The sequence below is a fragment of the Nerophis ophidion genome, linkage group LG07 (genome assembly GCF_033978795.1).
Source record: "Nerophis ophidion isolate RoL-2023_Sa linkage group LG07, RoL_Noph_v1.0, whole genome shotgun sequence".
Lineage (NCBI taxonomy): Eukaryota > Metazoa > Chordata > Actinopteri > Syngnathiformes > Syngnathidae > Nerophis > Nerophis ophidion.
Window position 1 is genome coordinate 70,199,077 of NC_084617.1, and position 25,744 is coordinate 70,224,820.

At 38.8% G+C, this 25,744-nt stretch overlaps 2 protein-coding genes across 2 annotated transcripts in view; one reads left to right on the forward strand and one right to left on the reverse strand.

Moving 5' to 3' along the window:
• Positions 1 to 19,424, forward strand: part of anapc7 (anaphase promoting complex subunit 7) — a 31,618-nt gene extending 12,194 nt beyond the window's left edge. The window contains exons 4-11 of the mRNA XM_061907019.1: positions 838 to 949; positions 3,828 to 3,981; positions 7,027 to 7,169; positions 9,729 to 9,846; positions 12,124 to 12,320; positions 12,393 to 12,617; positions 12,694 to 12,844; positions 18,882 to 19,424. Coding sequence (XP_061763003.1) covers positions 838 to 949; positions 3,828 to 3,981; positions 7,027 to 7,169; positions 9,729 to 9,846; positions 12,124 to 12,320; positions 12,393 to 12,617; positions 12,694 to 12,844; positions 18,882 to 19,071 — 1,290 coding nt within the window. The 3' untranslated portion in view covers positions 19,072 to 19,424. The remainder of the gene's footprint in view (positions 1 to 837; positions 950 to 3,827; positions 3,982 to 7,026; positions 7,170 to 9,728; positions 9,847 to 12,123; positions 12,321 to 12,392; positions 12,618 to 12,693; positions 12,845 to 18,881) is intronic.
• Positions 19,425 to 19,432: 8 nt separating this feature from the next.
• Positions 19,433 to 25,744, reverse strand: part of atp2a2a (ATPase sarcoplasmic/endoplasmic reticulum Ca2+ transporting 2a) — a 98,698-nt gene continuing 92,386 nt past the window's right edge. Inside the window, exon 21 of the mRNA XM_061907016.1 lies at positions 19,433 to 19,899. Within this exon, the coding sequence (XP_061763000.1) occupies positions 19,886 to 19,899 (14 nt within the window). The 3' untranslated portion in view covers positions 19,433 to 19,885. The remainder of the gene's footprint in view (positions 19,900 to 25,744) is intronic.

Here is a 25,744-nt window from a genome sequence, read left to right on the forward strand (position 1 = left end):
CAATAAACGTTTGGGAACTGATGAAACTAATTGTTGAAGCTTTGAAAGAGGAATTCTTTCCCATTCCTGTTTTATGTAGAGCTTGTTGAAATCCCTAAATTTCTTGCAATTGCACTTTGAGAAACGTTGTTCTTAAACTGTTTGACTATTTGCTCACGCAGTTGTGGACAAAGGGGTGTACCTCGCCCCATCCTTTCTTGTGAAAGACTGAGCATTTTTTGGGAAGCTGTTTTCATACCCAATCATGGCACCCACCTGTTCCCAATTAGCCTGCACACCTGTGGGATGTTCCAAATAAGTGTTTGATGAACATTCCTCAACTTTATCAGTATTTATTGCCACCTTTCCCCCTTCTTTGTCACGTGTTGCTGGGATCAAATTCTAAAGTTAATGATTATTTGCCCCCAAAAAAAAAGTTTATCAGTTTGAACATCAGATATGTTGTCTTTGTAGCATATTCAACTGAATATGGGTTGAAAATGATTTGCAAATCATTGTATTCTGTTTATATTTACATCAAAAACAATTTCCCAACTCATGTGGAAATGGGGTTTGTATGTTGACAGCCCTTCCTCAGACTGTCTTTGTCAATCAAAACCAAATCTACCCATTGCTTGCACATTAACTTGAGACATGTAGATAAATATCTGACTTAGTAAATTTGGCCAATATTGGACCGATACCAATCCAGAGTATTGGATCAAACCATCCCAAGTACAGAAAGGGAACTTAGGCATCTTTCACACCCATATTGAACTGGACTGGAAAAAAATGCAAATATTTTAAATGTTTGACTATCTCCTAATAGTTTTTCTTTATATATTGTTTTTACCTTAGATCAACATGATGTTGGCAAACCTATACAGAAAAGCTGGCCAGGAACGCTCCGCAGTGACAAGCTACAAAGAAGTCCTCCGACAGTGCCCCCTCGCCATGGATGCAATCATTGGTATGCACGGCCACAACACATAATCTCACACAGTGCTGTACGCTTAGCTTTTTCACTAATAGCACCGGTGCTACTAAATGAAAAAAATTACTAGCACATAATTATTTTTGTAGCACAGACACATTTTTGTTGCATTCTGAAATGTCTGAAATATCACAATTTCCTTATTAACTAGAGGTGGGAATCTTTGGCCACCTCACGATTCTATTACGATTATTATTCAGGAGCTGCGTTTCGATTTAAAATTGTGAAGTGAAGTGAAGTGAATTATATTTATATAGCGCTTTTTCTCTAGTGACTCAAAGCGCTTTTACATAGTGAAACCCAATATCTAAGTTACATTCAAACCAGTGTGGGTGGCACTGGAAGCAGGTGGGTAAAGTGTCTTGCCCAAGGACACAACGGCAGCGACTAGGATGGCAGAAGTGGGAATCGAACCTACAACCCTCAAGTTGCTGGCACGGCCACTCCACTAACCGAGCTAATTGATTATTAATGCATCTTTAATTTGAGTATATTGATGCAGTTTCACATTTCTTTTTGTTTCACTAAATAAGCTTTTATCACTTTCAATTTTTAAAAACTGTGCATTAATAATAAGAAATGACCGTCATATTTATTAAATTCATAGAAATGCGTGCAAAACTGAAACATAAGTGCCCTATTATATACTGTAGGAGCTGGTCGGATCCCTGCAGTCAACCAAATTGTAAAACTGTCTGAATACAATAAATACATTGATTATCGATGTTTACTAATGGATTTTATAATCGTCCATGTCCGAATTGCGATGCAAATTTTTTCCTGTATAAAAAATTAACTATTAACTATTATTAACACTCAAACAATGTACACATGTGCCCTCAGGCATTTAAACACAATGCCATCATCATAAGTCTTCCTGCACAGAAAATATCCCTAAACTGTGCTGGCACTGTCGCTAACACAAGTGTAGGGCGGGCGATATAAATCAAAACTCATATCTCGATATAGTTTGGCCCATGGATGGAAATATTCATTGACGTTATTAAATATCATGCCTTGTTTTTGGAATTTTCGGGACTGATGGGGATCCCAAATACACAGAAACAGGTACCAACAAGTAAGAAAATTAGGTTTTACATAAGATCCTAACTTAAGAGGTGATATGAGATAAGAAAAAAAAGCCTCAAAAATGATAAAATAAAAGTGTAATATAATCTCCAATCTTCTTTAAAATACATTTAGTTATGCTCAATTCTTCAGCTAACAAAAACACAATAGAACAAAACGTGAAAAAAGTGCCCTTGTTTAGGAGGACAATGTTTAAATGTCAGCAGCAAGATGAAAATAACTGACCTTTAACAATGGTGTTTTTTTTACACACAAATATGTTAGCCAGAAACACCAACCTTCCAGCTGCTTCATGATGCTGCGTGACAGGCTTTGTTCTGAATATTACTTTTAAAAAGTCATTAATAATAGTTACTTGTTACTTTAACAAAATGTGATTGATTTACTAACACAATTACTCTTTAATAAATGTAATTAATTACTAGTGAAATTAATTTGTTACTTAAAAAATAAACCTCAAATATCTGGCATAATGCAGTTGAGATAAGTTTCATATATATATATATATGTATATATATATGTATATATATATATATATATATATATATATATATATATATATATATATATATATATATATATATATATATATATATATATATAAAACCATTCGACTTTCAAGACATTCCACCATCCTGGAAATTTAAACTACCCTTTTTCCAAGTTCAAAAAAATCCAGGATTTTCCAGAATTCCCGGTTTTCCAAAGCCCTATTTCCACCCTTTTTCCTGGCGACTACTTCTTCCACATTTTTCAACGCATTTCAACCGTTCCACCGTCAAAACATTCCTCTTAATCACGACAAAAAACAAAGTTGTATTTTGAACTGGAAAAATGTATTCAAATTTGAATCGTCGATTTTTCCCCACACCCCTAATATATATATATATATATATATATATATATATATATATATATATATATATATATATATATATATATATATATATATATGTGTATATATATATATGTGTATATATATATATGTGTATATATATATATGTATATATGTATATATATATATATACGTATATATATATATATATATGTATGTATATATATATATATATATATATGTATGTGTATATATATATATATATATATATATATATATATATATATATATATATATATATATATATATATATATATATATATATATATATTAGGGGTGTGGGGAAAAATCGATTCAAATTTGAATCGCGATTCTCACGTTGTGCGATTCAGAATCGATTCTTATTTTTAAAAAATGGATTTTTGTATATCAATCCAACAAAACAATACACAGCAATACCATAACAATGCAATCCAATTCCAAATCCAAACCTGAGCCAGCAACACTCAGAACTGCAATAAACAGAGCAATTGAGAGGAGACACAAACACGACACAGAACAAACCAAAAGTAGTGAAACAAAAATGAATACTATCAACAACAGTATCAATATTAGTTATAATTTCCGCACAGCAGTGATTAAAAATCCCTCATTGACATTATCATTAGACATTTATAAAAATAAACTTATATATACTTCACACGTGTGCGACAGTTTTTTTCTTTAAGTCGCATGATCTCTTTTTAGGAGCGCTTTCTCTATAAATTTGTCGCACCGTACAGCACTGTAACTTTCTTGTCTCCCTCACCTCCCCTGTTCATATCTGCCTGTGAGCTTTGCAGCGTGTGCTGACACGATCGTCAAAATGTTTGATCCTCCCTTCGTCTGGTAAAAACACGTTTGTCAGTTATCTGTTCTTCCCTTCCATAGGACTTTTGTCTCTATCAGTCAAAGGAGCTGAAGTGGCGTCCATGACCATGGATGTCATGCAGAGTGCCTCCAACCTGGACTGGCTCTCTGTTTGGATAAAGGCGTATGCCTTCATACATGCCGGTGATAATCAAAGGGCCATCAACACCATTTGGTAGGCAAACTGTGCTCTATTGGAAACAATTATAGAAATTAGGGATGTCACAGTATGAACATTTCTTATCAAAAATGATCACGGTTATTATTATTATTGCTGTATTTTTAAATGTACTCGACATTTTCAAAAAGGTACTTACACTGAAATATTTTAACCAAGTTTATTTAAAAAAAAAAAAATCACAAACGACACTTTCAAAAATGATTTCCTTTGTAGAAGAAACATTAATGTAGATGAGAACACTGTGTTTCATGTATCTCAAGTAGAAATTGAATGTGCTTATGAAAGCAACACAAGCATTATAAACAAATTAATAGGGCAGAATTACAATGATAACAAATAAATAAAAACTAAATTATGCAAGATAGTACCTTATGGACAAAAGAGATGAACAAAAACGTGACATGTAAGAATTAAGCAAAATACTTAAAAGGTACCTACACTGAAATATTTTAACCAAGTTTTATAAAAAAAAAAAAAAATCACAGACACTTTCAAAAATTATTTCCTTTGTAGAAGAAACATTAATGTAGATGAGAACACTGTCTTTCATGTATCTCAAGTAGAAATTGAAGGTGCTTATGAAAGCAACACGAACATTATAAACAAATTAATAGGGCAGAATTAAAATGATAACAAATAAATAAAAACAAAATTATGCAAGATAGCACCTTATGGACAAAAGAGATGAACAAAAATGTGACATGAAAGAATTAAGCAAAATGGCATGATTATGGCCAAAGTTATAATCACGATTATTTTGATCAATATTGAAATTACGATTATTAATCACTATTTATTATGTTAGGTAAAACAATTTTGTAGTGGGGTGTGAACGCGACCCCATCACTTAGTTTGTAATGTCCATTAAAAAGGCTATAGAGAAATGTTATCCATACATTTAAAGACAAATATTTTCTTGCTTTTATCTTTATTTTTACATTTTGATAGAGAATAATTTTTTCAAGGTATTTTACTTTTTTAGTTGTTTTTTTTAAGTTGCAAGTGATAAATCCATATTTAGTCAAATGAAAACTGTAAAACTGCATCAATATATAAATTAAAGATGCATCAATAATCGATTTTTAAGCGAATCTTAGCTCCTGAATCGTAATCAAATCTAAGAATACTTTTTTCAAGGTATTTTACTTTTTTAGTTTTTTCTTTTAAGTTGCAAGTGATAAATCCATATTTAGTAAAATGAAAACTGTAAAACTGCATCAACATATAAATTAAAAATGCATCAATAATCGATTTGTAAGCGAATCTTAGCTCCTGAATCGTAATGAAATCTAAGGGGGGCCCACCTCTAATTATTATACCACCTGGCTACCGGACACATTCTCTACCGATAAATAGCACCCTTCGTAAGAATGGAAGTTGTATTACTGTATTTCTTGGGAGGCTTGAATAAGTCATAAAAATATCATTATTTATCAGCCATACTGCCCAGCCTTAGCCTCTTTTATATCGAAAACGCATTTATGTCGAGCAACTCATCAAGTTCTGGGGCACCATGACCTTTTTATTACTAAAAAGTGTCTGCTTAAATTGACATATATGTGTCGGCTTAAATGATATTCATGAAGTAAGATAATGTACTATGTCAAAGGGGGCAGGAAATTAAAATATTTTCTTCATCCTGCTCCTTCTCAGGAATTACGTGAATTTAAATTGTATAATTGTGATATAATTATGTATCGTTCTAAATGCACATCAATGAATGAGATAAATAAAAATGAAATGAAAAAAAAAAAATGAAACATCGACATACAAGGTTAATGGCTTTTGACAACATAAAATTTGAGAACTAAAGGACTGAGAACTGAAAAATCAGGCCGTTTATGTCAACATGTGTTGTAGTATAGGTAAATTCATTATTATCACTAAACTGTGTAAAACGACAGCAGCAACATAACTTGTTCTGTTTAGTTAGACTGCATTGAAACATGCACACAGTGGCCCACCGTTCAGTGGAAGGAAAGCTTCAAAATAAAAGCATGCCGTATTAACCTGCATTGTACCAAAGCAACTAAAAAAAAATGCATTAAAAAACTATAAAAGCACTCTAAGAGCACAGACCATCTCCATGCCCTACCTCCCAATAAAAAAAAGTTCTGAATCCAGACCATGATCCGCCCCGAAACAAAAAACAATTATATTTTTAGACATATAGCCACCCAAAAACGATTTACACTTATGAGAGTTTTATTGTCATTGTATACAAAACATTAACCAGAATTTCTGCAGCAACTACATTAGATAAGAGTATAAAATATTCGAAACAGAATAATTTACATAAATAGATACAGAAATCGGGCTTCACGGTGGCAGAGGGGTTAGTGCGTCTGCCTCACAATACGAAGTTCCTGCAGTCCTGGGTTCAAATCCAGGCTCGGGATCTTTCTGTGTGGAGTTTGCATGTTCTCCCCGTGAATGCGTGGGTTCCCTCCGGGTACTCCGGCTTCCTCCCACCTCCAAAGACATGCACCTGGGGATAGGCTCCTCCCACTTCCAAAGACATGCACCTGGGGATAGGTTGATTGGCAACACTAAATTGGCCCTAGTGTGTGAATGTGAGTGTGAATGTTGTCTATCTGTGTTGGCCCTGCGATGAGGTAGCGACTTGTCCAGGGTGTACCCTGCCTTCCGCCCGATTGTAGCTGAGATAGGCGCCAGCGCCCCCCGTAACCCCGAAAGGGAATAAGCGGTAGAAAATGGATGGATGGATATACAGAAATCGAGAAAAACTTTGTCAACAAAGTGTGGTAGGTTTACTAATCCATTTCGCCTATTCTCCCTATATGTCTCTGGCCAAAGTCACAAGTAAATGTGCAAGCCATTGCTATATTTGGTTTCTGTTTCAAATGTGTTGCCAACCGCTCATGTGGACGTCAGTCAGCCAGTCTAAGAGGCGTCGACAAGTTCCACTGTAATTAAAATCATCAACAAGCAATTATATATGTAAAAATAAGGTGATATCGTGATACTGATGTGCACACAGTTACTTTACTAGTTTTATCTTCCACCATCTTGTCTCAGTTCTCTGGAAAAGAAGTCTTTGTTGCGGGACAACGTGGACCTCCTGGTGAGTCTGGCGGATGTCTACTTCAGGGCAGGTGACACTAAGAACGCCATCCTGAAGTTTGAACAAGCCCAGATGCTGGACCCGTATCTCATCAAAGGTACTCCTGGACATTCATTGCTTTCTCTCAAATAGTAGCCTCTTCCACGCTAATGCCTAGCCTAGTTACTGCAGCTCTAAAAAAGTCACGTAGTTCACAGAACACATTAGGACATATAAATTACAGTCATCAACCTAATTGTATATAACGGAAAAAATAACAATTCCTTACTTTATGGTGGTGGTTGTTTTGCTTGGTGAAAGTGACGTTACAAAGGAAGGTGAGACTGGCTTATTGGAAGGAGGATGTATTAATAGAGAGACTACTATGCTGCTTAGTTATCATTGTTCATTTTAAAGGAGCAGATTCTTTCACATGATTCAAGATACCAGCTTCATCCTTGCACAAGGCAACTGGTTTAAATCCTCAATCTCCTCAGGTTGTATGGCAAGAACAATGAGTCAGTCAGCTTCACTCTTTTCAGTCTTTGTTAGTGAAGATGTTTTTGATGATTTAGAGCATGGGTGTCAAACTCTATAATTTGGCCCTCGAGGCAATATCCAGTTATCATTAGAGCTGGCCCGCCGGTGTTATACAGCATCGGTGCCGCTGTAACACCGCATTCACCGCTAATACTCATACTTGCCAACCCTCCTAATTTTCCCGGTAGACTCCCGAAGTTCAGTGCCCCTCCCGAAAATCTCCCGGGACAACCATTCTCCCGAATTTCTACCGATTTCCACCTGGACAACTATATTGGGGGCGTGCATTTAAGGCACTGCCTTTAGCGTTCTCTACAACCTGTCGTCAGGTCCGCTTTTCCTCCATACTAACAGAGTGTCACATGATATTTGTGGCTTTTACACACACGCACAAGTGAATGCAACGCATACTTGGTCAACAGCCATACAGGTCACACTGAGGGTGGCCGTATACACAACTTTAGCACAGTTACAAATATGCGCCACACTGTGAACCCACACCAAACAAGAATGACAAACACATTTCGGGTAAACATCCGCACCGTAACACAACAGAATGCCCAGAATCTCTTGCAGCACTAACTCTTCCGGGAAACTTCCAGCAAACTGACCAATAATTAATGTTATATTCATGCATTTTCTCTTGCTACTTCAAGGCTTGAATGTTTGCTTCATTCATTATTGTTATTTTATTTTCAAATTTGTTATTAGCCTGTGGAAAAATTGTGAAATTTACCTCAGAAGATTGCAAATAGAAAAAAAGGCATATCATTTTTATTTAAATTTTATTTGATATGCCATTTATATTTATTTAATTATTATTATTATTATTTGGAACTGGATTTTGCATGTCACTAAAGTTATATAAGCCTTGCTTGTTCAATATTTAATGCAAATCTTGTTTGGGTCCCTATTAAAAGGTTCATTTGTTCAACCTTGGCCCACGGCTTTGTTCCGTTTAAGATTTTGGCCCACTCTGTATTTGAGTTTGACACCCCTGATTTAGAGGTTTATGATGAGCAGAATATTTATGGTTTCTATAAAACAGGTAAGTGAATTATATTTATATAGCACTTTTCTTTAGTGACTGAAAGTGCTTTACATATTGAGACCCATTATCTAAGTTACATTTTTCGACCAATGTGGGTGGCACTGGGAGCAGGTGGGTGAAGTGTCTTGCCCAAGGACACAACGGCAGTGACTAGGATGGTGGAAGCTGGGATCGAACCTGGAACCCTCAAGTTGATGGCACGGCCGCTTACACAACTGAGCCACGCCATATATATATATAAATATATATACTGTATATATACATATATATATATATATATATATATATTAGGGGCTTCACGGTGGAAGAGGGGTTAGTGCGTCTGCCTCACAATACGAAGGTCCTGCAGTCCTGGGTTCAAATCCAGGCTTGGGATCTTTCTGTGTGGAGTTTGCATGTTCTCCCCGTGAATGCGTGGGTTCCCTCCGGGTACTCCGGCTTCCTCCCACTTCCAAAGACATGCACCTGGGGATAGATTGATTGGCAACACTAAATTGGCCCTAGTGTGTGAATGTGAGTGTGAATGTTGTCTGTCTATCTGTGTTGGCCCTGCGATGAGGTGGCGACTTGTCCAGAGTGTACACCGCCTTCCGCCCGATTGAAGTTGAGATATGCGCCAGCGCCCCCCGCCACCCCAAAAGGGAATAAGCGGTAGAAAATGGATGGATGGAATATGGGTTATTATGTGCTTGCATGCATAAATAACATTTGCTGAAGAAAATGTCCCAATACTTGGGTACAAATGCAAAATGGTAGTCAGAATGTCATACAGGAAAAACATTTTTTTATGTTTTACTGAACTGAAAGTCTTTGATTTACTCAAAACTTGGTGAGAGTAAGTACAGTAACAATTAATTGTACATTTTGAAAGTCTTTATAGTTTGCAATAATTGATAATGTAGTAAACACACTAATTAACAACTTAACAAAGTGCACCACTTACTCTTCTTTAGTTTAAACAGTTGTTGAAACAAACAAGTTTGTTTACCTTTGTGGTGCAGTGAGCTCATATTTTCATTACATTCAGATCCAGAATATGTAAAGTTAAAGGACAAGAATGTACAAAAGTGCCATTGTGTATGACAGGAATGGATGTCTATGGCTACCTGTTGGCCAGAGAAGGACACCTTGAAGATGTCGAGGTGCTGGGAGGACGACTGTTCAACATCTCGGACCAGCATGCAGAACCTTGGGTGATTTCAGGGTGAGTATGTGAGCACGCAGACAACTATTATACTGAGAATTAATACTTTTACTTTTTGTTTATTCTAAAAAAAATATTGTACCCTCTTCTTTGTACTTTTCTGCTCGGTGTTTTCCCGCTTGTGGCTCAACAATAACGAGGCGGCCATTACATTTCCCCATGCTACAGAATGGCCCAAGGGTCAAGAAGGAGTCGAGATACATGCGCGTTTTAAAAAAAAAGAAAAAAGAGTGCCGTTAAAGGAATTTATAGTTAATGTGTTAACTTTGTTAGTCCTAATATACAGTATATAATTGTGTGAATGCTCCAAAGCATTCACACAAATGGTTTTCTACCCCTAAAATCACCTATTTGTTGTTAAACTTCTTCTTCTTCTTCTCCAGATTTTGGCGCGCTCTACCTTTCACGTTTTCCATCCGATACAAACATTTCCAACTTCAAACTGTTCAGCCTATTTGGGAATTGCGAGGTTTCCCTTGACAAATTCCAAAAATTCCCAGATTTCCCAAAAATCCATGTTTTTCGGGACATTTTTCAAACTTCTACCAATTCCACATTTTTCAACCAATTCAAACCATTCGACCTTCAACGCATTCCACCATTCTGGAAATTTAAACTACCCTTTTTCGAAGTTGAAAAAAATCCAGGATTTTCCAGAATTCCTGGTTTTCTAATGCCCTATTTCCAACCTTTGTTTCTGGCGACTACTTCTTCCACATTTTTCAACGCATTTCAACCGTTCCACCGTCAAAACATTCCTCTTAATCACGACAAAAAACAAAGTTGTATTTTTGAACTGGAAGAATTCAGTTTTTCCCGAAATTCCAGGAATTCCGTAATACCACTTCTCAATTCAACATGTTACTACTTCAACATTTCTCCACCGATTTTGAAAAATTCCAACACCAACCATTTCAAATCATTCAGACCAGGGGTGCCCACACTTTTTCTGCAGGCGAGCTACTTTTCAATTGACCAACTCGAGGGGATCTACCTCATTTATATATATCATTTATATTTATTTATTTATGAAAGAGACATTTTTGTAAACAAGTTAAATGTGTTTAATGATAATACAAGCATGTGTAACACACGAAGACAAGAATATAAGTTGGTGTATTACCTGATTCTGATGACTTGCATTGATTGGAATCAGACAGTAATGATGATAACGCCCACATTTTCAAATGGTGGAGAAAAAAAGTTGTCCTTTCTGTACAATACCACATGAAAGTGGTTGGTTTTTGGCATCTAATTCATCCAGCTTCCATACACTTTACAAGAAAAACATTGGCGGCAAATTCCGTAGCTTGCTTGATTGACATTCACGGCACCCGAGGGTCTTGTGAGATGACGCTGGCTGCTGCCAGTTCATTATTATGAAAAAATGACAGAGAGGAAGGCGAGAAACACTTTTTATTTCAACAAACTTTCGCGCCGTCCCTTCCGTCAAAACTCTAAAGGCCGACTGCACATTTCCTATCTTCACAATAAAAGCCCTGCTTCATGCTGCCTGCGCTAACAAAATAAGAGTCTCGGAAAGCTGGCGTGCACAAGTGATGTGCACGCCAGCTTTCTGAGGGATCGCTTGTGCACGCCAGTTTTCCGAGACTCTGTATTTAGTTAGCGCAGGCAGCATGAAGCAGGGCTTTTATTGTGAAGATAGAAAATGTGCAGTCGGCCTTTAGAGTTTTGACGGAAGGTACGGCACGAGAGTCTGTTGAAATAAAAAGTGTTTCTCGCCTTCCTCTCGGTCATATTTTCATAATAATGATCTTGCAGCAGCCAGCGTCATCTCACAAGACCCTCCGGTACCGTGAATGTCATTTAAGTGACGTCTTGGTGAAGATTGATGATCACTAATTTTTAGGTCTATTTTTTTTAAAAGCCTGACTCGAGATCGACTGACACACCCCCCCCGCGGTCGACTGGTAGCTCGGGATCGACGTAATGGGCACCCCTGATTCAGACCATTCAAGTATTTTTCTATTTTCCCAAAAAATTCCCGCTTTTCCGGAAATTCCCTTTGAAATCAATGGGACATTTTTCAAAGTCCCACAACATCCACATTTGTCATGTAATTCAAATTGTTCCTACTTCAAAATATTGTGTGCTCTACTTCAACAATTCTAAAAAAATGTACCGGATTTCAGGTCAACTTCAGCATTGAAGCATTCACTTGCAATTCCTTCAGGAACTGCCTCATCTAGTTGTACATATTACTCCATATAGTGGACAGTCGTAGATGAATATTTACGTTTATGTTTGTGTTGTCAGTTGTCACAGCTTTTACAGCAAGCGCTACTCCAGAGCACTCTACCTTGGAGCAAAGGCTATCCAGTTGAACAGCAACAGTGTGCAGGCTCTCCTCCTGAAAGGGGCGGCGTTGAGAAACATGGGCCGTGTCCAGGAAGCCATCATCCATTTCCGCGAGGCCATGCGCTTGGCACCATGCAGACTTGACTGCTATGAAGGCAACGTTGGCATCACGGACTTCATCGCCCCTTAAAAGTTCCAAGCGAATATTAACAGCCGTGTCTTTCCAGGTCTGATAGACTGTTACCTGGCGTCCAATGGTGTCCGAGAGGCTATGGGGATGGCCAATAACCTCTATAAGACGTTGGGGGCCAACGCACAGACTCTGACCATCCTTGCTACCGTGTGCCTGGAGGACCCTGTGACCCAGGAGAAAGCTAAAACCTTACTGGACAAAGCTTTGGCTCAGAGGCCCGACTACACCAAGGCTGTGGTGAAAAAAGCCGAACTCCTCAGTATGTGCAGAACTCGACTACCTTATACACCCAAATGACACACTGTGGTAGTGACCAACATCCGTCTATGGTGCAGGTCGGGAACAGAAGCACGAAGAAGGGATCGCTCTGCTTCGGAAGGCCCTGGCCAATCAGAGTGATTGTGTGCTGCACAGGATGCTGGGAGACTTCCTGGTGGCCGTTAACGATTACCAGGAGGCCATGGATCAGTACAGCATTGCACTCAGGTAACCTAAGAGTTGGATTTTTTTTATGCTTACATCAAGGTGATCAAATTTGTTCTACGAACTGTCACATACAGAATAGTTAAACCATTTTGATACATTTTACACATTAAAGTCCTGAGGGGAGTACTCAGAGAGTATGGGGTATTGGACTGTCTGATTGTGGCGGTCTGCTCCTTGTATGATCAGTGTCAGAGCTTGGTCCACATTGCCGGCAGTAAGTCGGACACGTTTCCAGTGAGGGTTGGACTCCACCAAGGCTGGCCTTTGTCACCGATTCTGTTCATAACTTTTATGGACAGAATTTCTAGGCGCACTCAGGGCGCTGAGTGGATCTGGTTTGGATTAGATCTCTGCTTTTTGCGGATGATGTGGTCCTGATGGCTTCATCTGGCCAGGATCTTCAGCTCTCACTGGATCGGTTCGCAGCAGATTGTGAAGCGACTGGGATGAGAATCTGCACCTCCGAGTCTAAGTCCACGGTTCTCGCCCAGAAAAGGGTGGAGTTGCCATCTCCGGGTTGGGGAGGAGACCCTGTCCCCAGTGGAGGAGTTCAAGTACCTTGGAGTCTTGTTCTCGAGTGAGGGAAGAGTGGATAGTGAGATTGACAGGCGGTGCGGCGTCTTCAGTAATGCGGACGCTGTATCGATCCGTTTTGGTGAAGAAGGAGCTGAGCCGGAAGGCAAAGCTCTCAATTTACCGGTTGATCTACGTTCCCATCCTCATCTATGGTCATGACCAAAAGGACAAGATCACGGGTACATGCGGCCGGAATGAGTTTCCTCCGCCGGGTGGCGGGTCTCTCCCTTAGAAATAGGGTGAGAAGTTCTGTCATCCGGGAGGAGCTCAAAGTAATCCAATCCAATCCAATCCAATCCACTTTATTTATATATCACATTCAAACAACAATAACGTTTCCAAAGTGCTGCACAGCCATGTTAAAAACCATATTATGCTCCACCAATGACTGAATAAAACAAAAAATAAAAACAATATAAAAACAAATATGATTAAAAACTATTTTAAAGGGTAAATCAATTAAAACAGTAAAATAAAAATCAAAGTGTATAAAAAACACAGAGGACAGAGGACCACACAACTCACGTAGTGTTAAAAGCCAGAGAATAAAAGTGGGTCTTAAGACGAGACTTAAAACACTCCACTGTGGAAGCAGTTCTAACATGGAGCAGCAGAGTGTTCCAGAGCTTAGGGCCGACCACAGAGAAGGCCCTGTCTCCCCTGGTCTTAAGTCTGGTCTTGGGCACCACGAGCTGGAGCTGGCTCTCGGACCTCTGAGCGCGCGCAGGAGTGTAAATTTGGATGATGTCCGAGATATATTGAGGTGCCAGTCCATGTAAAGATTTAAAAACAAACAGCAATGTTTTAAAATCAATTCTAAAATGAACAGGGAGCCAGTGCAAACTCTGAAGAATTGGGGTTATATGCTGGCGTTTCCTGGCCCCTGTTAAAAGTCGTGCTGCCGCGTTCTGGACTAACTGCAACCGGGAGAGAGCTTTTTGGCTAATGCAAGCATAAAGTGCATTGCAGTAGTCCAGGCCACTTGAAATAAAAGCATGCACGACTTGTTCAAAAAGGTTCAAAGATAAAAACGGTTTAACCTTTACTAAAAGACGAAGGTTATAAAAGCACGATTTTAAAACACCATTGACTTGTTTGTCTAGTTTAAAATGGCTGTCTATAGTGACGCCAAGGCTGGTGACTTTGGGACGCACATCATTTTGCAATGGTCCCAAGTCAGTGAGGGCCGGACCAAAAACTAAAATTTCCGTTTTTCCCTCATTCATTATCAAAAAATTCTGGGCTAACCAAGCCTTGACGTCGCATAGACAGTTAAGAAGGGGTGTCAGGGGCCGTGGCTTTTTGAAATCGGCATATAAATTTGGCAGTCATCAAAGTAAAGCCACTGCTCCTCCACATGGAGAGGAGCCAGATGAGGTGGTTCGGGCATCTGGTCAGGATGCCACCCGAACGCCTCCCTAGGGAGGTGTTTAGGGGACGTCCGACCGGTAGGAGGCCACGGGGAAGACCCAGGACACGTTGGGAAGACTATGTCTCCCGGCTGGCCTGGGAATGCCTCGGGATCCCCTTGGAGGAGCTGGACGAAGTGTCTAGGGAGAGGGAAGTCTGGGCTTCTCTGCTCGACCTCGGATAAGCGAATGAAGATGTATGGATGGAAGATGACAGCCAAAGTCTTTTTTGACTAAGTAAAAGTGGGCCACAAACCGAAAAGCAAAACAAATATATCAAGAATTCCAAATGAACTTTGTTCTATCGCTTCTTTTTGGGTTTTCTTTAAATGTCGCAAGACTCAGCTGCTTCTGAGAAATGGGGCAGCTGATCCTTGAGATATGTTAGTCTACAAAAGTATGGAATAAGACCAGAAAATGTCGCTAGATTTGTTGTTTTGGTGAATTTACAAAACTGAAATACAAAGGAATGCCATTGTAAGTTAATTAAGTTATTATACTTACACATACACTTGCAAACATGTTAGCATATTCGCTAATGTTAACCACGCCAGCTTGATGACATTACAATAGCTTGAACAAATAAATGGTAAATGGTTGTACTTGTATAGTGCTTTTCTACCCCTTTTTAAGGAGCCCAAAGCGCTTTGACACTGATGGCGGGAGCTGCCATGCAAGGCGCTAACCATCAACTAACATAAGCGCATACATTGGTACTTACCCACATATATGGGTACATACTCTCCCACATACCGTATTTTTCGGACTATAAGTCGCAGTTTTTTTCATAGTTTGGCCGGAGGTGCGACTTATACTCAGGAGCGACTTATGTGTGAAATTATTAACACATTACCGTAAAATATCAAATAATATTATTTAGCGATTAGGAATGACAGATTATTTTTTAAACTTATATTATTTTCTATATGTTATAGTTATTTGAATGACTCTTACCATAATATGTTAACATAGCAGGCACCTTCTCAGCTGGTTATTTATGCCTCATATAACGTACACTTATTCAGCCTGTTGTTCACTATTCTTTATTTATTTTAAATTGCCTTTCATATCGCTATTCTTGGTGTTGGGTTTTATCAAATACATTTCCCCAAAAAATGCGACTTATATATGTTTTTTTCCGTCTTAATTATGCATTTTCGTAAGGTGCAACTTATATTCCGGAGCGACTTATACCCAGAAAAATACGATACATATACTGTATATGTACATACTTCCACACGAACATACACTGTACAAACATACATATACACATTCTGTACATTTACAAACACATATGCATACACTCATGCGTATAATCACGTTTCATCAAACATATATTAACGTTGTTCCCCTTAGGGAGAACTGGATAAAACACGGCACACTGACAAAGCTTAACCCAATGGTAATATATGCATGAAAACACTCCTGCAGACATCTCACATGGGACGGTTGGGTGTGAATTGTTTTAGTTATACTATAAAACTCTCAAACCTTGCTTGGCGTGATGAAGAATGGTTTTGAGCAGAGACGCTGTGGACAAACACTTCCAATTGAGGGCAGGGAACAGGAAGTACATTTTCAACCTGCAATGAGCAAACTGGTCCAAAAGATGGCGCCATAGCACACAATGAAACATCTTCTCAGTGTCTTTGTTTCATGAAAAGTATTTGTTGAATACAAACATGGTCGGTAGCAGAGAAAAATCCATAAATGAACTGAAGTGTTTTATGAGCCAGCAGGGTCAAAGCATGGGGAAAAATACGCTAAGTACTTTTTGAGCACATTCATCAATACCGTAATAATACATTTTAATTGAATACATCCTTAAGTCCAACACAGCCCTAATATCTGATGATATGCAGTGTATGTATGATGTCTCCCTCAGCTGTTATCAGACATTTAGAAGTAGAGATGTCCGATAATGGCATTTTTTTCCAATATTCCGATATTACCGATTCCATTATCAACCGATACCGACATATGCAGTCGTGGAATTAAAACATTATTATGACTAATTTTGTTGCGATGCCCCGCTTGATGCATTACACCAGTGGTTCTCAAATGGGGGTCTGCGTACCCCTGGGGGTACTTGAAGGTATGCCAAGGGGTACGTGAGATTTTTTTTAAATATTCTAAAATTAGCAGAAATTCAAAAATCATTTTTAAATATATAATACTTCAACAAAATATGAATGTAAGTTCATTAACTGTGAAAAGAAATACAACAATGCAATATTCAGTGTTGACAGCTAGATTTTTTTGTGGACATGTTCCATAAATATTGATGTTAAAGATTTCTTTTTTTGTGAAGAAATGTTTAGAATTAAGTTCATGAATTCAAATGGACCTCTTTTACAATCCCCAAAGAGGGCATTTTAAGTTGATGATTGCTTCTATGTGTAGAAATCTTTATTTATAATTGAATCACTTGTTTATTTTTCAATAAGTTGTATATCTTTTTTTCCAAATATTTAAAGAAAGACCACTACTAATGAGCAATATTCATACAATTTAATAAATCAGAAACTGATGACATAGTGCAGTATTTTACTTCTTTATCTCTTTTTTTCAACCAAAATTGTTTTGCTCTGATTAGGGGGTACTTGAATTAAAAAAAATGTTCACAGGGGGTACATGACTGAAAAAAGGTTGAGAACCACGGCATTAAACAATGTAACAAGGTTTTCCAAATTAAATCAACTCAAGTTATGGAAAAAAATCGCGAAAATGGAACTGCCATATTTATTATTGAAGTCACAAAGTGCCTTTTTTTTTTTAACATGCCTCAAAACAACATGAGGAGGTTGAGGTGGGTGGGGTACGAGTAGCGGGGGGTGTATATTGTAGAGCCCGGAAGAGTTAGTGCTGCAAGGGGTTCTGGGTATTCGTTCTGTTGTGTTTATGTTGCGTTACGCTGCGGATGTTCTCCCGAAATGGGTTTGTCATTCTTGTTTGGTGTGGGTTCACAGTGTGACGCATGTTTGTAACAGTGTTAAAGTTGTTTATACGGCCACCCTCAGTGTGACCTGTATGGCTGTTGACCAAGTATGCCTTGCATTCACTTGTGTGTGTGTGTATAAGCCGTATATATTACGTGACTGGGCTGGCACGCAAATGCAGTGCCTTTAAGGCACGCCCCAATATTGTTGTCTGGGTGGAAATCAGGAGGAATTCGGGAGAATGGTTGCCCCGGGAGATTTTCGGGGGGGGGCACTGAAATTTGGGAGTCTCCCGGGAAAAGGACTGGGGGACGCAACTGCTCTGTACTTCTCCCTACGTCGGTGTAAAAAGTCATACATTTTACTGTTTGACACCATCCATCCATCCATTTTCTTCCGCTTATCCGAGGTCGGGTCGCGGGGGCAACAGCCTAAGCAGGGAAACCCAGACTTCCCTCTCCCCAGCCACTTCGTCTAGCTCTTCCCGGGGGATCCCGAGGCGTTCCCAGGCCAGCCGGGAGACATAGTCTTCCCAACGTGTCCTGGGTCTTCCCCGTGGCCTCCTACCGGTTAGACGTGCCCTAAACACCTCCCTAGGGAGGCGTTCGGGTGGCATCCTGACCAGATGCCCGAACCACCTCATCCGGCTCCTCTCGATGTGGAGGAGCAGCGGCTTTACTTTGAGTTCCTCCCGGATGGCAGAGCTTCTCACCCTATCTCTAAGGGAGAGCCCCGCCACACGGCGGAGGAAACTCATTTCGGCCGCTTGTACCCGTGATCTTATCCTTTCGGTCATGACCCAAAGCTCATGACCATAGGTGAGGATGGGAACGTAGATCGACCGGTAAATTGAGAGCTTTGCCTTCCGGCTCAGCTCCTTCTTCACCACAACGGATCGGTACAACGTCCGCATTACTGAAGACGCCGCACCGATCCGCCTGTCGATCTCACGATCCACTCTTCCCCCACTCGTGAACAAGACTCCTAGGTACTTGAACTCCTCCACTTGGGGCAGGGTCTCCTCCCCAACCGATGCCGATAATTTCCGATATTACGTTTTAAAGCATTTATCGGATATCTCCTATTTAGAAGTATTGTTTTATCTTTTCCTAGCCTGGACCCCAATGATCAGAAGTCGCTGGAAGGCATGCAGAAGATGGAGAAGGAAGAGAGTCCTACAGATGCCACGGTGGAGCTGGACGGCGACGACATGGAGGGCAGCGGAGAAGACGGCGACCTGGAGGGCAGCGACAGCGAGGCCGCCCAGTGGGCCGACCAGGAACAGTGGTTTGGTATGCAGTGACCCGGGTCTTCTCGGGGTGACCCGGGTCCGTCTTGAGGTGACAAGACTGCGAAGCTTGGTTCCTTCTTGAGCGGGTTAACTTCCGCTTGTTTCATTTGGAGAATCTTGTTTGCCCACAAATGAACTTCGAAGCGTTGCCGTGTAGAAGTGAACGAAACTGAGCCTATTTATAAACATTTTAACACCCCTTAATAATCCACATTCTGTGTTGTCCGGCCAAAATTCGACCGCTCTTGACTTTGGTGTTGTCCGTAAAGCGAGTAAATGTCACCTTGGATTGCATAAATGTAAATATCTTTCAGAATGTACAATTAAATTCAAAGTTGATGTGTGCAAAGTCCCAACAAAGACAAGTGAAGCGTTCATGAAACCTATTTTTATTTACCTGAATCCAAAGTTCATGTGACAAACAGAAGCCTTCTGCTTTACATCTGCTCCATTTAATGGTGCAAAAATGGTTTGAAATAGCTCATAAAAGCATTTCCTTAGGAAAGATCAACTGTTGAAGCATAGCTAACACTCTAGTCGTTACATTGTCTATGACACAAGGCAGCAGATTTAGCAGACATGCACCAACACAACTACTAAGATGTTCAGGTAAATTGAGGCATGGAAGCTTATTCTTGGCTGTTCATGCTCAAGGATGGAAGGACCAATGAGAACATTTATTCATTCCAAAAAAAAAAAAAATCAACGAGCTCGGTCTTCGCTGACAACGCAGACCTCGTACAGTAAGTGTGCTGCCCCAAAACATTCATGCACACACGCAAATCAAAGCCAACATTTCTGCAAGAAATTGGGAGCAGATTTGAGCCTACATGGCCTTTGCTGGAAAGAGAAAAAGAGAGCGGGAATTAAACAATTGCACTTATCAGCTTATTATAACAAGTACAGTCAAAGAACTGAGACGGGAGAACAATCATTTCAATTGAGTTTACCCAAAAAAAAACACAACATTTTTTTTGAAATGCAAACAAATTGTGGTCGCTCACTTTGGAGAAAACACTGACCCCTAACATTTCGGCAGAAAACTGCAAGACACCGACAGTAGAAAAGGAACTCGATTCCCTTAACTCAAGTCGAGAATGAGTCGTTTATGTGAATCGTGTACTCAGAAAGTCCCCTTCAACTACCAGTGACTCGGGTACTCTCCTGTAACAAAGTGCGCACTCGCCAATAAAACGTATCTTAGTCCAGTGCATGTGAATAAGTGAAACTAGTCTGGGTTGAGCAGCTGTGAGTCAGTGAAACTCAAGTATTCGAATACACGTGAGTGAAACTCAAACATTCGTCCTGGACACGTCGGTGTAGCAGATTTTATTTGAGTACCCTATAAACAGTAAAACTCAAGTCTTTGTCCTGTACTCTTGAGTACCCGAGAGTTGGTAAATCTCGAGTCTTTGTCGAGTATACTTAAAACAGTGAAACCTAAACCTGTCTTGTACTCATGAGTCAGTGAAACTTGAGCCTTCTTCAATTACATGTGAATGAGTGAAAGTACTCGTTAGTGTAAACAGTGTCTGTGAAACAATGAAATACAAGTCTTTGTCCTGTACTCGTAAGTCAGAATAATTGAATACATGTGAATCAGTGAAACTCAAGTCCTTGTCAAGTACCCGTGAATGAGTGAAACTCAAGTCCTTGTCAAGTACATGTGAATCAGTGAAACTCAAGTCTTAGTCGAGTACACATGACGAATCAGCGAAACTCAAGTCTTTGAGTACACGTGAATAAGTGACACTCAAGTACTTTGTCGAGTACACGTGTATCACTGTAAATCAAGTCTTTGTCGAGTACATGTGAATCAGTGAAACTCAAGTCCTTGTCCTGCACTTGTAAGTCAGAATGTTGAATGCCCGTGAATCTCAAGACCTTGTCGAGTACACGTGAATCAGTGAGACTCAAGTCTTTATCCAGTACTCGTAAGTCAGAATGTTGAATATCCGTGAAATCAGGGAAACTCAAGTCTTTGTCAAGTACCCGTGAATCAGTGAAACTCAAGTATTTGTCGAGTATACATGAATCGGGTAAACTCAAGTCCTGGTCGAATACATGTGAATCAGTGACACTCAAGTCCTGGTCGAATACATGTGAATCAGTGAAATTCAAGTCTTTGTCGAATATATGTGAATCAGTGAAACTCGAGTCTGTCGAATACATGTGAATAAGTGAAACAAGTCCTTGTCAAGTACACATGAATCAGTGAAACTCAAGTCCTTGTTGAGTACAAGTTAATCAGTGAAACTCAAGTCTTTGTCGAGTACGGGTGAATCAGTGAAACTCAAGTCCTGTACTTGTAAGTCAGAATGTTAAAACCCGTGAATCTCAAGTCTTTGTCGAGTACATGTGAATCAGTGAAACTCAAGTCTTTGTCGAGTACAGGTGAATCAGTGAAATTGAAGTCTTTGTCGAGTACACGTGAATCAGTGAAACTCAAGTCTTTGTCGAGTACAGGTGAATCAATGAAACTCAAATATGTTGAGTAACTGTGAATTAGTCAAACTCAAGTCTTTTGTCAAGTACCCGTGAATCAGTGAAAATCAAGTTTTTGTCGAGTACAGGTGGATCAGTGAAACTGAAGTCTTTGTCGAGTACAGGTGAATTAGTGAAACTCAGGTCTTGTACTCGTAAATCAGAATGTTAAATACCTGTGAATCAGTGAAACTCAAGTCTGTCGAATACATGTGAATAAGTGAAACAAGTCCTTGTCAAGTACACATGAATCAGTGAAACTCAAGTCCTTGTTGAGTACAAGTTAATCAGTGAAACTCAAGTCTTTGTCGAGTACGGGTGAATCAGTGAAACTCAAGTCCTGTACTTGTAAGTCAGAATGTTAATACCCGTGAATCTCAAGTCTTTGTCGAGTACATGTGAATCAGTGAAACTCAAGTCTTTGTCGAGTACAGGTGAATCAGTGAAATTGAGGTCTTTGTCGAGTACACGTGAATCAGTGAAACTCAAGTCTTTGTCGAGTACAGGTGAATCAATGAAACTCAAATATGTTGAGTAACTGTGAATTAGTCAAACTCAAGTCTTTTGTCAAGTACCCGTGAATCAGTGAAAATCAAGTTTTTGTCGAGTACAGGTGGATCAGTGAAACTGAAGTCTTTGTCGAGTACAGGTGAATTAGTGAAACTCAGGTCTTGTACTCGTAAATCAGAATGTTAAATACCTGTGAATCAGTGAAACTCAAGTCTTTGTCGAGTACATGTGAATCAGTGAAACTCAAGTCCTTATCGAGTAAAGGTGAATCAATGAAACTCAAGTCTGTGAAGTAACCGTGAATCAGTCAAACTCAAGTCTTTTGTCAAGTACCCGTGAATCAGTGAAAATCAAGTCTTGGTCGAGTACAGGTGAATCAGTGAGACTGAAATCTTTGTCGAGTACAGGTGAATTAGTGAAACTCAAGTCCTGTACTCGTAAGTCAGAATGTTGAATACCCGTCAATCAGTAAAACTCAAGTCTTTGTCCTGTATTAGTAAGTCAGAATGTTGAATACCCGTCAATCAGTGAAACTCAAGTATATGTCGAGTACATGTGAATCAGTGAAACTCAAGTCCTTATCGAGTAAAGGTGAATCAATGAAACTCAAGTCTGTGAAGTAACCGTGAATCAGTCAAACTCAAGTCTTTTGTCAAGTACCCGTGAATCAGTGAAAATCAAGTCTTGGTCGAGTACAGGTGAATCAGTGAGACTGAAATCTTTGTCGAGTACAGGTGAATTAGTGAAACTCAAGTCCTGTACTCCTAAGTCAGAATGTTGAATACCCGTGAATCAGTGAAACTCAAATCTTTGTCCTGTATTAGTAAGTCAGAATGTTGAATACCCGTCAATCAGTGAAACTCAAGTATATGTCGAGTACAGGTGAATCAGTGACACTCAAGTCCTTATCGAGTAAAGGTGAATCAATGAAACTCAAGTCTGTTGAGTAACTGTGAATCAGTCAAACTCAAGTCTTTTGTCAAGTACCCGTGAATCAGTGAAACTGAAGTATTTGTCGAGTACAGGTGAATTAGTAAAACTCAAGTCCTGTACTTGTAAGTCAGAAATTTGAATACCCGTCAATCAGTGAAACTCAAGTCTTTGTCCTGTATTAGTAAGTCAGAATGTTGAATACCCGTGAATCAGTGAAACTCAAGTATATGTCGAGTACAGGTGAATCAGTGACACTCAAGTCCTTATCGAGTAAAGGTGAATCAATGAAACTCAAGTCTGTTGAGTAACTGTGAATCAGTCAAACTGTAGTCTTTGTCGAGTACAGGTGAATTAGTTAAACTCAAGTCCTGTACTAGTAAGTCAGAATGTTGAATACTGGTAAAATCAGTGAAACTCAAGTCTTTCTCGAGTACATGTGAATCAGTGAAACTGGAGTCTTTGTCCTGTACTCATAAGTCCATGGAACAAGAATCTTCTTCAAGCAGCTGAGAGTCAGTGAAACTTGAGTCTTTGGGGGGCGGGGCTAACACTTTTATACAGATGCAGTTAGCGTAACAGTTGAACAATCGCTAAAACCTTACAAAGTTTACATGAACCCGGGGGTCCCGTTTAAGGAGGTAATAAAAAAAAAAGCCATTAGTTTCAGGCGACATGTTCATGACTTGAACATCCCTCTGTCGGCATTTCAAAACAAACTCGCAACAAATACGTTTTTAATTTGGGGAAAAAAACAAACCCAAGCTATTAAAATATAAGTGGTTGCCGTGACGATGCGATCACACCTTAAATGGACAATTAGCTGTTGGCATGCGGGGTCGGGGTGTGGTCGCACTCAAACACACACACACACACACACACACACACACCTTGAAGGAAACAACCTACAAAAATAAAAGTTCCAAGCACTGGCTGGTATTAAGAATAATGGGCGCAGGCACACAACAAGCCTAAGATAAAATAGACAATAAGAGTTCAGTCCTACTTACTTTGTGTGCTGTTATGTACACATTTACACATTCCAATGACCTCATGTGAACTATCATATACAGTAGATTCAAGTACAGTGTGTGCACATTTTTTTTTACATTACAGTAGAAAGTGGAAAACAAACAAAAAGTGCAATGGGATGCACGCAGAGTCCTCGTCGCACTAACATGAAACACGGAAGAAGGCTTGGGGGAATTCCTCCAGAGCAAGGATGTCCAAAGTCGGGTTAAAAATTCCATTGATCCATTTAAAAAAAAATAAAAAAATTTTTTTTTTTACTGCTTGTCCTATTCTGGGCGCCGGTACACCCTGGACAAGTCGCCACTCATGGCAGGGCCGACACATAGACAACATTCACGCTCACGTTATACAATTAAAAAATGTTGATAATTAAACATAAAAATAAGTGGTTAATTATATTTATATAGCGCTTTTTCTCTAGTGACTCAAAGTACTTTACATAGTGAAACCCAGCATCTAATTTTTAGTGGCACTGGGAGCAGGTGGGCAAAGTGTCTTGCCCAAGGACACAACGGCAGTGACTAGGATAGCAGAAGCAGGGATCGAACCTGGAACCTTCAAGTTGCTGGCACGGCCGCTCTACCAACCGAGCTATACCGCCCCCCGATATAATGAAATAATAATATAAATAATAATAATGAAAGAGTCACCTACAATTATAATTTCCTTTTGTTGACTATTGGAACAAACTCATTAAAAATGTACACTGAAAAAAAATGTTCGGGGCCTACAAAAATATTTAGAACCAGAAAAACTATTAGTTTTTAAATGAATGACATTTGATTCAATTTTTTTTTTCCTCAAAAGCAAATAAGACAAATGTGTATGAATAAACAACATGGATATAATATTTTAATAAGAAAGAAATTGAATAAAAAATATTATGCATGAATTAATGCAACATTTTAAGTTAAAGTGAAGTGTGACTTATATTTATATAGCACTTTTTCTCTAATCACTAGAGAAACAGCGCTATATAAATATAATTCACACATTTTTATAGCGTTTTTGCTCTAATCACTAGAGAAACAGCGCTATATAAATATATTTCACACTTCACTTGAACTTTTTAACTTAAAATGTTGCACGTTGTTCACTTTCTTGCTTATTCAAATATTATATACATGTTTTATATATTTGAATAAGAACGTGAGTTAATAAATTAAAATTAAAGATTATGCTTGTATTAACGTAACATTTTAAGTTAAAGTGAGGTGTGAATTATATTTAAGTAGCGCTTTTTCTCTAATCACTAGAGAAACAGCGCTATATAAATATAATTCACACCTCACTTTAACTTTTAAACTTAAAATGTTACGTTAATACATGCATCATCTTTTGTTTTTTAATTTATTAACTCACTTTCTTGCTTATTCAAATATTATATACATGTATATATTTAAATAAGCAAAAAAGTGAATTAATAATAACAAAAAATTATGCATGTGTTAACGTAACATTTTAAGTTAACTTTTTAATTTAAAATGTTATCTTAATACATGCATCATTTTTTAAATTGTTTTATTTATTCGTTTTCTTGCTTATTCAAATATTATATACATGTATATATTTAAATAAGCAAGAAAGTTAATCATAAAAAAAAATATGCATGTATTAACGTATCATTTTAAGTTAAAGTGATTTATATTTATATAGCGCTGTTTCTCTAGTGACTCAAACCACTTTACATAGTGAAACCCAATATCTAAGTTCCTTTTAAAGCAGTGTG